The sequence below is a fragment of the Poecilia reticulata genome, linkage group LG21 (genome assembly GCF_000633615.1).
Source record: "Poecilia reticulata strain Guanapo linkage group LG21, Guppy_female_1.0+MT, whole genome shotgun sequence".
Lineage (NCBI taxonomy): Eukaryota > Metazoa > Chordata > Actinopteri > Cyprinodontiformes > Poeciliidae > Poecilia > Poecilia reticulata.
Genome location: NC_024351.1, coordinates 21,256,987 through 21,271,422, shown reverse-complemented (window position 1 = coordinate 21,271,422; position 14,436 = coordinate 21,256,987). Strand labels below are relative to the sequence as shown.

The 14,436-nt window shown below is 43.6% G+C and overlaps 1 protein-coding gene across 4 annotated transcripts in view; it reads right to left on the bottom strand.

The window, feature by feature from the left end:
* LOC103457764 (kinesin-like protein KIF13B) overlaps window positions 1–14,436 on the bottom strand; it is a 38,418-nt gene that overhangs the window by 10,822 nt on the left and 13,160 nt on the right. For all 4 annotated transcript variants that reach the window (XM_008398149.2, XM_017302264.1, XM_017302265.1 and 1 more), the window contains exons 13-36: window positions 13,514–13,726; window positions 13,318–13,428; window positions 12,639–12,773; window positions 12,409–12,539; window positions 11,690–11,776; window positions 10,185–10,375; window positions 9,242–9,473; window positions 9,002–9,164; window positions 7,443–7,589; window positions 7,221–7,367; window positions 6,420–6,539; window positions 5,444–5,617; window positions 5,188–5,345; window positions 4,881–5,013; window positions 3,607–3,744; window positions 3,475–3,504; window positions 3,303–3,402; window positions 2,118–2,244; window positions 1,980–2,035; window positions 1,776–1,894; window positions 1,497–1,673; window positions 1,322–1,414; window positions 681–833; window positions 394–471 (exon numbers count right to left, since the gene is read on the bottom strand). In XM_008398149.2, the coding sequence (XP_008396371.2) occupies window positions 394–471; window positions 681–833; window positions 1,322–1,414; window positions 1,497–1,673; window positions 1,776–1,894; window positions 1,980–2,035; window positions 2,118–2,244; window positions 3,303–3,402; window positions 3,475–3,504; window positions 3,607–3,744; window positions 4,881–5,013; window positions 5,188–5,345; window positions 5,444–5,617; window positions 6,420–6,539; window positions 7,221–7,367; window positions 7,443–7,589; window positions 9,002–9,164; window positions 9,242–9,473; window positions 10,185–10,375; window positions 11,690–11,776; window positions 12,409–12,539; window positions 12,639–12,773; window positions 13,318–13,428; window positions 13,514–13,726 (3,213 nt within the window). The remainder of the gene's footprint in view (window positions 1–393; window positions 472–680; window positions 834–1,321; window positions 1,415–1,496; window positions 1,674–1,775; window positions 1,895–1,979; window positions 2,036–2,117; window positions 2,245–3,302; window positions 3,403–3,474; window positions 3,505–3,606; window positions 3,745–4,880; window positions 5,014–5,187; window positions 5,346–5,443; window positions 5,618–6,419; window positions 6,540–7,220; window positions 7,368–7,442; window positions 7,590–9,001; window positions 9,165–9,241; window positions 9,474–10,184; window positions 10,376–11,689; window positions 11,777–12,408; window positions 12,540–12,638; window positions 12,774–13,317; window positions 13,429–13,513; window positions 13,727–14,436) is intronic.

The following is a 14,436-nucleotide window of genomic DNA, read 5'->3' as shown; positions in this document are numbered from 1 at the left end:
GCCTAAAGGTCAGTTTATGTTTAATGTTGGTGAGCAGATCTGGACTGAGACGACAGAGCAGAGCTGAGGAGAGTTAGGGCCACTGAAAAACACAAAACACTTCTGACATTTTTCTTAGAATTAGAAATCTGTTTTTTTCAGTCAGAAAAGTCAGAATTCTAAGAAAACAATGTCAAAATTCTGAGAAAAAAAAGAATTGAGATTAAAGTCAGAATTTGTTTGTTTTTTTTCCCCAGTGGCACTAATCTTCTTTCATAGAGCTCCTAGTGTCTGTCAGGAGTTTTTTGAAAAGCAGAACAGAACAAAAGTCAGGCTGTTGGTGAAACATCACATTTCTCTGCTAACACAGTTCCTATCAGTGTAAACAGGCAGAGTGGATCAGGTCCGTCTTACCCGGTTTACGTTTGGAGAACTCAGGCAGCGTCTGGCAGCTTTCCCTCTGACCGCCAGCTGTTCCTTCACGGCGACCTCCTGCTCACAGTCACACACGCACGCACGCACGCACGCACGCACGCACGCACGCACACACACACACACACACACACACACACACACACACACACACACACACACACACACACACACACACACACAGAGAGAGAGAGAGAGACACAGGGAGGAAGTTCTGGTGCATTCCAGATCACAGACTAAGCATCATTTCTGAAGCGGTTCTGCCGGACCTGTCTGAGGCGATCCAGAGTCAGGATGTTCTCCACGGCCAGGACGCTGCGCAGGTACTTCTCTATGGCCGCCTCACTGTCAGCGGACGCCTCGTCCTCACCGCTGGTGGCCAGCCGGGCCAGCATCTCCCTGTCCTCCGGACCGTGGATGTCCTGACAGAACCGGGACCGGACCCTCATCAGCTTTCAGTCACTACTGTCTAAACCACCGCGCTGCAAAAACACTTAATCTGACCAAGCATTTTTGCTCTGGTCTCCTGTGACAAAACTACAAGTAACTTTTCAGTCAGATATAGGAGCTTATATTTTAAAAGTTGTTTTTCTTTCAGCTGATGGCCTTTTTTTTTAATCTCCACGCTCCAGTTAAAGATTAATCAATTACTAAATTAGTTGATTATTTCATTAACCGATTAATCACAATTAATCGTTTCAGCCTCGCTATTACAGGCTTGTTCAGTCAGATCTAAAGGAACTCTGGTCATGTTGTACCCGTTCCCTCATCATTATTATCTTATGTAGACCTGAGTTCTGTGAATCAGCAGCAAAAAGCTGAACTATTACTATTCAGTTTTATTCAATCTACAATAAAGTTAGTGTGTTTCAGCTAGTTCCACCGGGTCTTTGCAGTTTTTGTTACTCACTCCTGGGATGTTGGAGACTATTTCGAAGGTGACTCCGCAACCAGGAATGGTGCTGCGCTGAGACATTCTCTTCAGGAAGCTTTGAGCGAAGCCCTGGAATAACAAACACGTCTCTCATCATTCACCTCACAGCTGAAGCAGGACTACCCAGCATGTCGCGGGTCGGCTCCCCCACCTGTTTCCCCGTGACGTTGACGCATATGCGCTTCCTGAGGACCAGCTGCATGTGGGCCGGGTGGCTCAGATGCACCACGGCGTGCAGCGTCAGGTAGACCCTCTGCTCCGGGGACGCCGCTCGGCTGAGCTGGGGACACTCATGGACGGTGGAGTCCCAGGACACCTCCACCTTCACCTGGGCCAGTCAGGAGGACAAGTTAGTAGGAAACGGGAGGGAGGATGTCAAATTAAAAAAAAAAAAAAAAAAAAAAAAAAAAAGAGGAGGGGGTGTCTTTACCTCCGGTTCGAAGTTTTTAACAATCTGAAGTTCAAAGAAGTCGTCCTCGTCTTCCCCACTCAGCATAGCGTCGAGACCCCCAGCCAGGGGGGCCGACAGACTGGACTGGAAGTCATCAGCTGGAAGGAGGAACAGCAGGAAATGAGTGGGTTTTATTGTCCCACTCATTTGATCGATGTGAAATACTTTATAGAACAACGTTACCGCTGAGGTCCAGGAACAGAACAGGAATGTGGGTTTCCATCCCGGGGACAGGAACCCTGAGGAACACATCCAGATTTTGTTTTGCAGGGATTCCCTTCTGTTGTTAAAATAAAGTCACGTGAGCGACAGAGCAGCTACCTCTCTACCGGCGCTCCTGGGATGCCGCTGCCGGCCGATGGGACCAGCACGGCATTGCGTTCCTCTGTGAGGGTCAGGCGGCACTCCAGCAGCTGGGACTCCCTCTCCACGTCGTCCTCCGACTTGTCTGCAGCGACAGACAGAGACACTTAAACACAAACACTCACAAGTTGAGGAACTGTTGAATGAGACACCTTCCAGGCCACTAGGGGGCAGAGTTTCATACAATATTCTATGAAAAAAATAGAAAAGTATGATTGATTAAAACTGACTCTTTGGTAAAAATGGCCTTTTTATTTTGGTATTGTTTATAAAGTCTCTAACTAAAGTAATATTACTTACATCGTTTTAAATGTGAAAAAACGTTTTTACAAATGGAAATGTGGAAAGTGTTTAACACGTTTAATATTTAGTCAATATATTCTAATTACAGCAACTTCCTCCCACTGCTGAAGGAAAAGCAGTTCCCATAGTATGATGCTGCCACCACCATGTTTAGCAGCAGGAAAGGTAACAAACCTCTGAAGCCGTTATAGAACAGCTGGATCTGTATAGACATTCAATTACACACATTTGGAAGTCAATTGATTGCACTGGATTTTATTCTACTTCTGCAACATCTATCATAATGTTTTTATTAGATCCAGGACTTTAACACATTAATTTTAATTAATTACAGATATATTTTTTAATGCAATAATTTTTTAATTTTAGCTTCAAAATATTATGGGATGGGACGCTGGAAGAGACTATTGTTGTGTTCAAAGTGTGTTAAATGGAGTTAGCCTACCAGTGAAGCTATTCAAATAGCATCTGAATGCTAAATACGTAGCAACACACAGACGTTAAGAAAGCTAACGTCAGCATCCAAAGTTCCTGAAACACTGGAAACCTGAATGGTTCAAAGTGATATTATACCCAAACTGATGGTCGAACAACATATTCAAAACAATACATATCTTTGCTATTGAGCTCATGTCTATTTACTTTACAATTTAGCTGCAAAAAGGATTTAGAAATTGAAAGTCATGCTTGTTTTGCCAATGTATAATTTGATAAAAAATGCGGCTAATCAATTACAGACCCTGAAATGAACTAATTTAAACATTTTAACGGAGTCCCACCACTAGTTTTCATCAAAATGGAGTCGAGCAGGAGGAAAACTCAGCCTGCAGCCGCTTCTACCTGGTTTAGTGACGATCTTCTGCAGCTGCTGGTCCAGGTACTCCTGCCTCTCGGTGAGTGTGATCAGCCACTGCTCCCTCATCCTCTCCAGGTCCACCTCCTGCACACACGGACACACACATCAGCTGGAAGGAAACACGTTTTCCACCTGTTCTGACAGATAAGCACTAACTTGATAGCTGTCCATGTCTTCGCCTCCGTCCTACAGGTTTAATGGTGAATAAAGAGAAATGTTAGTGACAAGCCTGGTTGTAAATATTAATGTTAAGAGGTAACTAGTGGGAGTTTGGGGTGGGGTTCTCACCGGATGGGGGTTGTTCTTGGAGATCTGGCGAACTTTGATGTCCCCGAGTGACACGGACACGATGGAGGCCGCGATGAGAGGCATGGTGCCCGAGTCCGGCACCGGCCGCACTTCCACCCGGATCCGGTGAGACTGACCCTGAAGGCGGAGAACATTCACAGACTACAGTGAGAACTTCCTCCTTCTCTTTCTGCTCTTTGGTCCTCCTCCTCATCCATGAAGCTTCCTTTTCAACATCTGTTGGGTTTGAGGTCGTGGTTCTGGATTATTTGAGCTTTTTAGATGCTAATCAGCTGATTTCAGTTGTAAAAACAATGACTTGTTGACATGGTCATGCATCATAACAACTGGTTGAAAGCAAAAACAGTGGAAGCTGACAGCAGACGTCCTGTCAGCTTAGCAGCATCCAAAACCAGAGGGGATAATTGTCCAAACTTCTAACGCCTCAACCGAAACAATGATGAACAAAATTCCACTAAGTGAGTTTTCACATCCGATAGACCAAAATTGCAACATTTGTTCTATTTTCAGCTGGTGTGGTTCGCTTTCACACTACACTGTGTCAAACGAACCAAAGCCTTTGGAAAACCTGTTCCCTTCTTTACCTGTGGAGGCGCTGCACCAAGAATCACTGAAGGAAACAACATGAAAACCTGTGAAGAAGACACTGAGCACAACTTCCTTCTTCAAGAAATGTAAGCAAAATTGGAGTGGCATAAAATTTTAGCGGTTGGAGAATTTCTCTTTTGTCTTTGGTAAATAGTGCAAGACTCACAGGTTTGTTTTGGTTGAATTTACCCAGAATTCCCTGCACTATAGTCCACTTCCTGCTTTTAGAGCGTTCTCTGAGTCGTTTGGCATTAACATAAGAATTCAAACCACACAGGAGTTCACTTCAACTAAACAGAGACCGAGGTTTATAGGTGGACCGGCATTTGACTGATTCCCACCTCCCCAAATGGACCGGACTTTCTAGGCAAACGGACTGGAGACAGACTAAAGCAGACTAAACTGGGCTGGTGTGAACCAATCAGAGCTAATGTAAAGCTACGAAAACTTGCCGCCACCATGAACAATTGTGCCCACAAAAAACACACATTCATGCACCGATTGGTGGACGAGTTTGGATTCAGACAAATTGATATATAGCAGGAGAAAGTCGGAAATTTATGACAACAAAAGAGCTACTTTAAACTCCACAGTTACTGCAAAGAGAACAAACTGTCTAATCTAACAGTGAACTGCTACACTGAAGACGTTCAGATCTGCATCACCTGTTTGAGCTGGAAGACTCCGCCGGTGCGGACGTCCTTGGCAGGAAGAACCTCTACGGCAGTGAAGTCTCCCGCCTCGTTCAGCTCCATCAGCTGTACCCACAGCTCCAGCCGCCGGGTCACCTCACTCCACCTACGTTACAGCGGGTCATCAGGGCACTGCTTGACATTGTTCTGATTCTGACAGATGTGAGGAGATTTTAGGGGAAACGCTCTACTGGATCTTGAGGTTTGGTAGCTCAAACCAGTATATTCTCCGTTTCTGCCCTGTTAGGGTGGGGTGTGTAGGCAGTTTGTGTGTTTGGACCTCTCTCTGAGGGATCTGGTTTTGGCTTGAATCACTCCCAGGTCCCACAGCGCCAGGTTCCTGCGGTGGTTGGCTTGCTTATGGCCATAAACCTCAATGGCCACTGCGCCGTCAGCCAGGAACTCTAGCAAGTCCTCTGATGCTGGAACGGATAACTCCTTAACACAGAACAACAAAACGGCCGCCGTGTTTTTTTCCTCTTAGCTACTGCTCTCTCCATCTCATTTATTTCTCAGTTTTCTGCATCATTCATCACCTTGGTGCTGTCAAAGACCACGGTGCACTGCGGGTCTTTGGAAGCGGACGACGAGCTGGATGACCCCACCTCTGGAGCGGTGAACACCGGCTCCTCCAGCCCCCAGAAGTGATAGTGGCAGAAGACGAAGTTGGACAGGTGGCGAGGGAGACCGGTGGCCTGGAGGATTTTCACCTGAGAGAGACACGGCTCATTATGTAGAGGAAGAGACAACACATCGGTTTGACAGAGCTTCAGGTAGGGATGTATGAAATGACGAGTGATGGGACGCAATTAAAACCTTAAATTGAGTGAAATGCAGGGTCTGTAATCAATTAATCGCATTTTAACAAAAGAAAAAAACAGACAGCATAAGCTACATTTTCAATTTAAATCCCCTTTCTTGCTGCTAAATGATTAAATAAGTTTTGAGCTCAAAAACTGAAGTATTTTGTTGTTCCCAATGCCACACGATGACATTGGGGACATCTGTGCTGCTGCTACATGTTTAGCATTTAGATGCTATTTTAGGCTTGATTAGCTTCTCTGCTAGGCTAACGCCTTCTAGCACAGCTTGAACACAACAATAGCCTTTTCCAGCATCCAATCAGATCAGTCTTTGAAGCCAACATTAACCCCTAGTGGGCCAAAAGAAGCAACTTTGTCATCCACTACTGTGAGCAAATGTTGCTTGTGCACCAGATTTATGGGTGTACTGGAAACAAGCAAATATGAAGGCTCAAGCCGGAATCTTTGTACGTAAAAAAAAAAAAAAAAAAGGGATTGTGTTACAATTCTTGATACGTTAACATCTATGGATAAGGGAGTAAGAAAATGGGTGGATGAATTTAACATTAATACGTGTTACAGTCCTAACAATAATGGATTGTTAGGACAATCCATTATTGTCCTAACAATAATGGATTATACTAATCTGTTAGTATAGAAATGAATAAACAGGAACCCAGTAAGGGGTGTAAATTTGCCGTCGTCTCACCACACAGTCCAGTTTGCGCTCCTGATGCTCCCCGTTCTGCTGAGTGTCAGGACGTCCCGCGCTGCTGTCCTCAGAGCTCTCTGTTCCTCGCCTCACTTCCACATGCAGACGACCGGCCACCTGACAGATACAGACGCACACATAGCAGCAGACTATAGTTCATCTTACATCTCCATCAGAACAATTACATATGAAGTTTTTCGATAAATACTTTATTTTCAAGCAAGAACATTCAACACGGCCATCTGTACTGATAGGTAGAATCCTGTAGATATTATAAGAGGATTCTTTTGAAGTTCACCAGAAGAAGAAGAAAAAAATCAAATTGGTTGATGCTAAAGTTGTTTTCAAGCAGCTTAGTCTTTGTTCTTTATTCACCTTGCACAGGTGCCCTATCATATTTTTAGCACTAGGAGGCAGTCTCAGGAATGAGTGACACAAACAGCTTTTCCATCTTGTTTCTGTTCATTTCTGTGATTACTCTGTTCAGAGAGCATAGTATAGACCTGCTCTGCTCTGGTGTTAACCCCAGTGGTATGATATCATGTATATATTATCTGCTTTTAGCATTTGATAGAATGCAAAACTATCTGCATTTACTGAGTAAAAGTTGAAACGCAAAATTTTGTGGAAAACAGCAGAATGTCTTCATTTACAAACATTCCTCATTGTGATAAATCCAGAGCAACCAACCATCCGATACCAATTTTTAAAAAGTTAAAAGGAACAAAAACCAAACCAATAGCATGAAGTATTTGAGTTTGTAGCGCCTCCTTGTGAAAGACCATAAACCTTAAATACCTCTCCTTTCTGGTTGATGATGGGCACTGCGTACTGCAGCTTGACGTCATGGAACAAGCAGGCCAGAAAAACGTTGGCCACCCCGATCAGACTGTGGTTCTCCTGCTCGTCAAAGAACGGGTCGGTGCGCTTAAAGTAGTGCATCATCTGAACCAGAGAGATGAGGTTAGGACATGATGAGGGGCACGCGCTAATGTTTTCATCCCTCCGTCCTGTACTCACAGGACTGTCCTCCTCCAGTGCCTTCCACTCCTGGTAGAGCTCCCTCATGTCCACCAGCCGGTTCTCCAGCTTCTCCAGAGCCCAGATCTGCTTCCCTTTGGCCTTCCTGCGGACCTGGATGGCCGGCTCGCTCAGCACCGCGTCCCGCTGCACAGGGACAGAAACCACACTGCACTGATGGAATATTTATTCTCACTTATATATGTTGGAAAAAATCTATGAAAAATAATTGTGTTTCTCCTGGGGCTGCAACTAGCGACTATTTTAGTTATTGATTAATCTTTCGATTATTCTAAATGTAAATCAGAAAAGGAAATTGCCACATTCTGACAATTTTTCATTTAAGCCTACATGTATTAGAAATGCATTATAGGATGGAAATAACCAAATAATTCAATTACCTTTTAAAATAAGAAACATTTATTCGCCTCAATGCAGTAAAACCATTCGGTAACACTTTATTTGAAGGGGGGTGAATAAGACTGACATGACACTTTAATAAACATGACATAACACATCATGAACATGAATAAGCCTTCATGAATATTTATGACTGTTGTCATAAAGCGTCATTTGGTAAATTATGACATTTTTAATACAAAGTTGACATTATTCAAAATGTCTTTGTTATGACAACATTAACCAAGAAATCATTACAAGTTGTCATAAAGACATTTTGAATAATGTCAACTTCGTATTAAAAGAGTCATAATTTACAGAATTACGCTTTATGACAACAGTCATAAATATTCATGAAGACTTATTCATGTTTATGACAGGTATATATGACAGTGTCATGTCAATCTTATTCATCCCCCTTCAAATAAAGTGTTACCAAGCATTCCTTTAGTGAATGGTTGGTCATCACCAGGATTCATCTTCAGCTAAAGAAAAATCCTAACAACGTGAAACTCTCAGGCCTTTCTGCTCGACTTATCAATTCAGTGTCGGGTCGATGTGTTGATTATTTTTTCAATTTAGTTAATAATTGGATAGCAGAAGTTGCTTTGTTTTAAACTGAATTTGGACCCGGTGAAGCAAAAACGTCACTTCAGTAATTCTGTGTAAAACAGATTTATAGACAAAGGATTTTTTTACATCCTAAATGCAAAATGTATAAATCTTTAGACCAGTTTTGATTTAATTACTGGTTTTTCTTTCAGAAAGTGGCCTTTTTTGAGTCTGTATGCTCCTATTAATGAATATCAACTACTAAACCAGTTAACAATTATTCAATAGTAGATTAATTGCATTTAATCTGATTGATCATTTCAACCCTAGTTTTTCCAGTTTGGATGTTATCCTGCATCTTTGTACAGATGGTGGATTAATCTGTCGAAGCTACTAAAAAACTCAGCAAGGGATGTCCACCACCCTGAGTTCGGTTTCCATGGTAACAGGTGGCAGCCCTAGCAAAAAGTTGGGGCTTCCATCAGTTTCCGCTAGTCGTTTTGTATTTAATGTGACCAGAAATGATGACCAGGAGATTTTTTTTCCCACTAATCCAACACAGATAACCAGAGCCTGTCGGTTGTCTCTCTCAGAAACAAACAGGTTACCTTCCTGTTAGCGTCCAGGTTGGCAGCAGGGATCTGCAGAGTCACCAGGTAGTCTGTCCTCTTGTTGAGCTCCTCAGCGATGAAGCTGGCCTCCTGAGCCAACAGTTTGGCCCGAACTATCTGCTCCTTGAGGCGCCGCAGGCTGCGGGTCATCATCGCCTCTCTGCACCACAAACACTAACGAGTTCAACGGATCGTCCGGGCAGTCCGTCCGTCCATCCGAGCTACGATTCGACTCACCTGTCTTCGCTCCATCGCCGCATTCGTTTGTGAGGTCCTGATGAGGTCCCGGCAGCGGTGCCGCCGACTGGGAGGGACGACGCGTCCGAGAAGTGGGAGGGTTTCTCCGGCGTGAGCCGCTGGCGGAGCTGTTGCAGCTCCTGCTCGTACATCAGCCTCTGGCGCTCCAGAGCGCAGCGCTTCTCCTCCTCGTGCTGCCTCTCCAAGGTCTGCAGCACCGACTGCAAGGGGTCTGGAGAGGAGGAAGAGGAAGAGGAGGAAGAGGAGTCACATCAGCCCGATCAGAAGAAAAATGAGAGACTGATAGCAAAAGCAAAACGTTTCTGCATCAATTCAGATGCAGAAACTGAATTGATGCAGTTTCAATTCCTCAAGAAAACTAATCCTGGTGGTAGGGGGCGCTCTAGTAGACCAACACAGTTGTTCCCACTGTGGTTTTATGTAAAAAACATTTTTTTAAAGTTGATGGGAAAAAATATGACTACATAGTTATATATTAATGGAAGACATTATTGACAATACTTAAAAAAATACAAGTATAAATTTTTTGCACTACCGTTAAATTTTAAGTCATCAACCAGTGGATCCTAAAACAAAGTTAACGTAATGACAATCACATTTAAAAATTAAAAACTAAATATGACTTAATGAGCAATGATGAGTAAACATCTTCATATGCTTTACTAAATATTCTTGGGTAAAATCATCCTAAAAGGCTCCAGATCCAATATTTCACAGCGTTCTTCACACACAACACAGCTACAATAAGCTTAAAACAGGTATTATGTTGAACCTGGAACTGTTTGGGCTCTAAATATTTACTCTCTCGCTGCCTGAGGATTTTCAGCACCTCATTCCAGGACAGATGTCATTTAAACGAGCCAGAAAGGAAAGAGAAAAGGTGTTTCCTGCTGCAGGGCCTTTGTTGATTGGCGTGACTCACCGTTGGTGCCCATCCCCTTCATCATGACCTCCATCTGAGCAAACTCGTATCCGAAGCTCAGCTCGCTGGAGACGTCACTGAGCGCGTCCGTGTCCACCTCCAGGTGGTCGGCGCTCAGGCACTTCTTCATGGCGGCTCCTCCGCCCTCGTCCTCGCCCGCCGCTCGCCCTCTGTGTCTGGGCAGGTTGATCCTGCGTGCAGGTTGGTTGTGAGACACAGTGCGAGTGAGAGAAAGAGGAAGTTTTAAAATGGGAAGAGTTTGTCTGTTCTAAAACAGGTCTGTTGCTCTTCAGCGGGAGCCTGCGACCGACACTTCGTCCACAAGCATCAACAAGAGGTACGAGACAAAATCAACACAAACAGCCTCCCAAAGTGACACAAAAAACTATATTTATAACAAAAGTTCTTATTGTAGGTGACAGATTTTGTGAGAACAAAGGTTGCCTGGAAATACTCCCATTAACCACTGACCGTCCAAACATTGAGGATCAAATCGTACACATTGGAGCTAATGATCCGGACAAACAGAAATCAAAAATTCAGAGAAATGACTTTGGGTATCTTATTAGCAGAATTGAAAAACTGAAAACAAGAATGTTTATCAGAGAGCTGGACATTGAGATGAGAACTACAGCCATCAACAAATGGGTCATCAAAGAACGCTCTGCCAGTTCAGTGACCTGCGTTGACAACCTCAACGCTTTCTGGGAGTGCTATCATCTTTTCGGGCAGGATGGAGTCGCTCTTCATCAAGCTGGGAAACACTATTTCACTGCTAACCTCTTCAACACTGTTAAAGCAACGCCTCCAACACAGGACAATGTAAAGAACGAGATCCCTGTCCCAGCAAAGATTGTAGAAGGACGAGCACAGAGCCAGCAGGCGCAGACTGGACACAAACATTTCAGACGGGAACTAAGACAGGAATCCATACTAGTCTCCCACTGGTATGGATTCCCCATACCAGTGGGAGACAAGACTGCTTATCATAGCCCTGGCCTCCCGGCACACCAACTGGACAGGTCAGTGTCCACACCCCTCCCTACTCCTTCTGCACCTCCTGGATCAGTGGCCTCGTCACCTGAACTGGTGTTTCTTAACTTTAGTGAGAAATTGGCGCGTCTCACGAATAAAATGACTTCACTTCTTAGTGCTCCAAATGCAAAACCACCTGGCTCTGAATCCCCAGAGCTATCATCACTATATGACTCGGCGGTCTGACATTAGATTTGCACCCATCTTCCTTCAGAATGCGTCGGTCCCCCGAAAGTATGAAACGGGACAGTACCTGTCCCGATCAGTAAAAGGAAATTTACACAAAAAAAAAACAGAAATACTAAATGCAGCGGTCTGAAATCAAACCTCAGACTTGTTTTTTTTTTATGATATGAGGCAGTTTTAACTGCAGATGTGCGATACAAATAAACCTGACTGGACTTCTACTATCGAAACAGAACTGTGTTCCAAAAACACAAGGAGAAAATCAGATGCCTGCTAAACCAGACCTGAAGTAGTGGTTGTTTCCCCACAGGATTCTGTCACCGTGATGTAGCGGCACTGGACTGGTGAATGGGGCGCCGTTCACACACGTTCTGCAGGGAGAGAAGCAAACGTTTACAGTTACGCATGTAGAAAAGTCGAATCGGACGACTGTTGGTTTTTTCAGCACTGATTGATCAGCCGGTCGTAAACTGAACAATCTGGTTACACCTTCGCAAACACGGTTTTTGGAGTGGACGCTGATACTGAGAGAAGGAGAGCGACAAGGCAGCTATTTAGTTATATTAAGATATAAGGAACTAAATTCATATTCATTCATGATTGAGGCATTCATGCTGCAAGAGAATGAGACTTTGAAGAGATAACATGGAGGCAATTAATTAATTACGTTAACTTCAGTTGTTATAAAAATGATGTACACATCAAAAATGACATGAATATGATGCCTTGAAATTGGGCCTCTGTCTCTTTAAGAAACTGCTCTTTCTGAAACTCTGCCTTCAGGAAGTCATCATAACATGGATGCCCTGTTAACCCTTTACCTAATTGTTGCTGGCTAGTCTGAAGGAGCCAAGAGGAGGACTCAAGTTTAATAACATTATAACATGAGGTAAAGCTAAAAATAAAAGCTAATTTTACATAATACTGCCCCTTTCAGCTTCCATCTCTCTGTTATGGAACATGGTGGATTTGGAAATAAAAGCTGAGGATGTGAATTCTGTACCGGGCGCCACGGTGAGGAGTCAGCACCACGCCGCTGTTCTCCGTTATGTCGATGACGCAATGCTCCGCCTGGATGGCCATCCCACACAGCTGGATATCCTGCGAGTCGGCCGAGCCAACGCATGTGTGGTCCTGAGCAAACACAAAGAGAAAAAATAAAGCAGTTGGAAGGGATTAACACTCTAAGTCTTTATATGCAAAGCAGCTGAGTTGTGTGTTTGTGTGCAGTACTTTGAGGTAGTAGACCAGCAGCTCGTTGAGGGCGGGGTCAGCATTGAGGTTGACCAGGAAACACTTGTCGTCCACCACTCTGATGCCAGATGACTGAAGGGAGATACCCAGGCTTTCCAACTGCTTCTGACGCTCCTACAGGAAACACACATTTTATATGCTTATTTGTTTGAACAGCACATTTCAGCACCAAGGCAGCTCAAAATGCTTCACATCGTAAAACCGTCATACAGTCACCAATTATGAAACAACCAGTTAGCATTATATTTTGTCAAATGCCATCATCAGACAAATGCACATAAAATATGTTGATTAATGTTCCAGTTATTATGAATCAAAGGCAATACTTAGCCTCGATTTAAGGAAACTCAGCATTTCAGCAATTTTGCAGTTTTCTGAATGATTAGATCAGCATAAAAACTGAATGCTGCTTCTCCATGTTTGGTTCTGATTCTGGTGATGGACAGTAGACCAGAACCAGAAGACCAGAGTGGTTGGAAGGCTGATATGATAACAAACCTTTAATATATTTTGGTGCTAATTATCTGGTTAGTACTGGACAGGTAATTTGCACACTGATAGTTTCAGGGGGAAAAAAAAGGTTGTTTGTAGTGAGATTAAGAAAAATTTCCCAACAACTTCTACATTTTGGAGATTTTCAGATCAGTGAGCGTTGTACCTGTGCGATTGCTTCGGTCTTGTGGAGTTTCTCTTCCCAGCTGACTGTCATCTCTTGGATCAGCTTCTCGGACTCTTCCAGTCGCTCCTTCAGCTCTGGAGCCTTCATAGACTGGAAGGAAACGTTCCACATATTAACACTGCAAAAACTCAAATTTCGTTTTTGCAGTGTTTATGATTTCTGCATGGAGACACACCTCCGCCTCCGTCAGCTGCTCTCTCAGCTTGTCCACTTCCTCTCGGAGCTCGCGGATGATCCTGGCGTTGGGGTCTTCGTTCACCACGGCGTGGTTGACGATGCTCTTGGCCCTGTCGGCGTAGCGCAAGGTGGACAGCGTCTCATCATAGTTGTCCGCCGCCGGGCTGATGGTGGCCACCATGGCGGTCCGGCTGTTCCCTCCAAGGCTGTCCTGCAGACACAGAGTCAAAATACATCTCATCGTTTACAGCAAAGGTGTTCAGAGTCTGGTGTTCGTTTGCGGTAGCCTGTAAACTAAGACAAAACTACAACTTTTAAATGAAAATCTGCTTACAAAGATATTTGACGCAACACAAAGGACAACTTTTCTGCTGTCCTTCTATTGTCATGGTGACGAGGAGCATATCTATTTTTGTTTTAGAAGAAAATCAAACCCACAGCATAACAGACCGTCCACCGTACTACAAATGACCATAACAATTTTGAGTGTTTGTTGATGAAAAGCTGCCTCAGTTTGTGTCACACCATATTCACAGGTGAACAAAAAGTCAAGCATTTTTAATTAAATGTTCCTAAAAACTAAGTAACTCGACAAAAGTAGCAGAAAAAAGGCAATGATTGAATGATTGTTTCCCTGTGGTCATTAAGTTAAGGCTTTTTTAGCAAGGCTTCTCTCCTCTAGATACATTTTAGAGAAATGCTTGATATTATTTCATTTTCAGATGGAAGTTACGCTGCTGCAATAGAAAAAAAAAATAATTAAAAAAATCTAGATAGTTTAAAGATTTTACACAACTTTACAAAGGGTGCTGACTAACTTGGCCAGAGTTAGAACGGAGTTTTTAAAGTTAAGCAATTTTAATACAATCTATGGCCAAATTAAAGCCAATTCAAACTGCTAACATTGAAGACTTAAAGTGG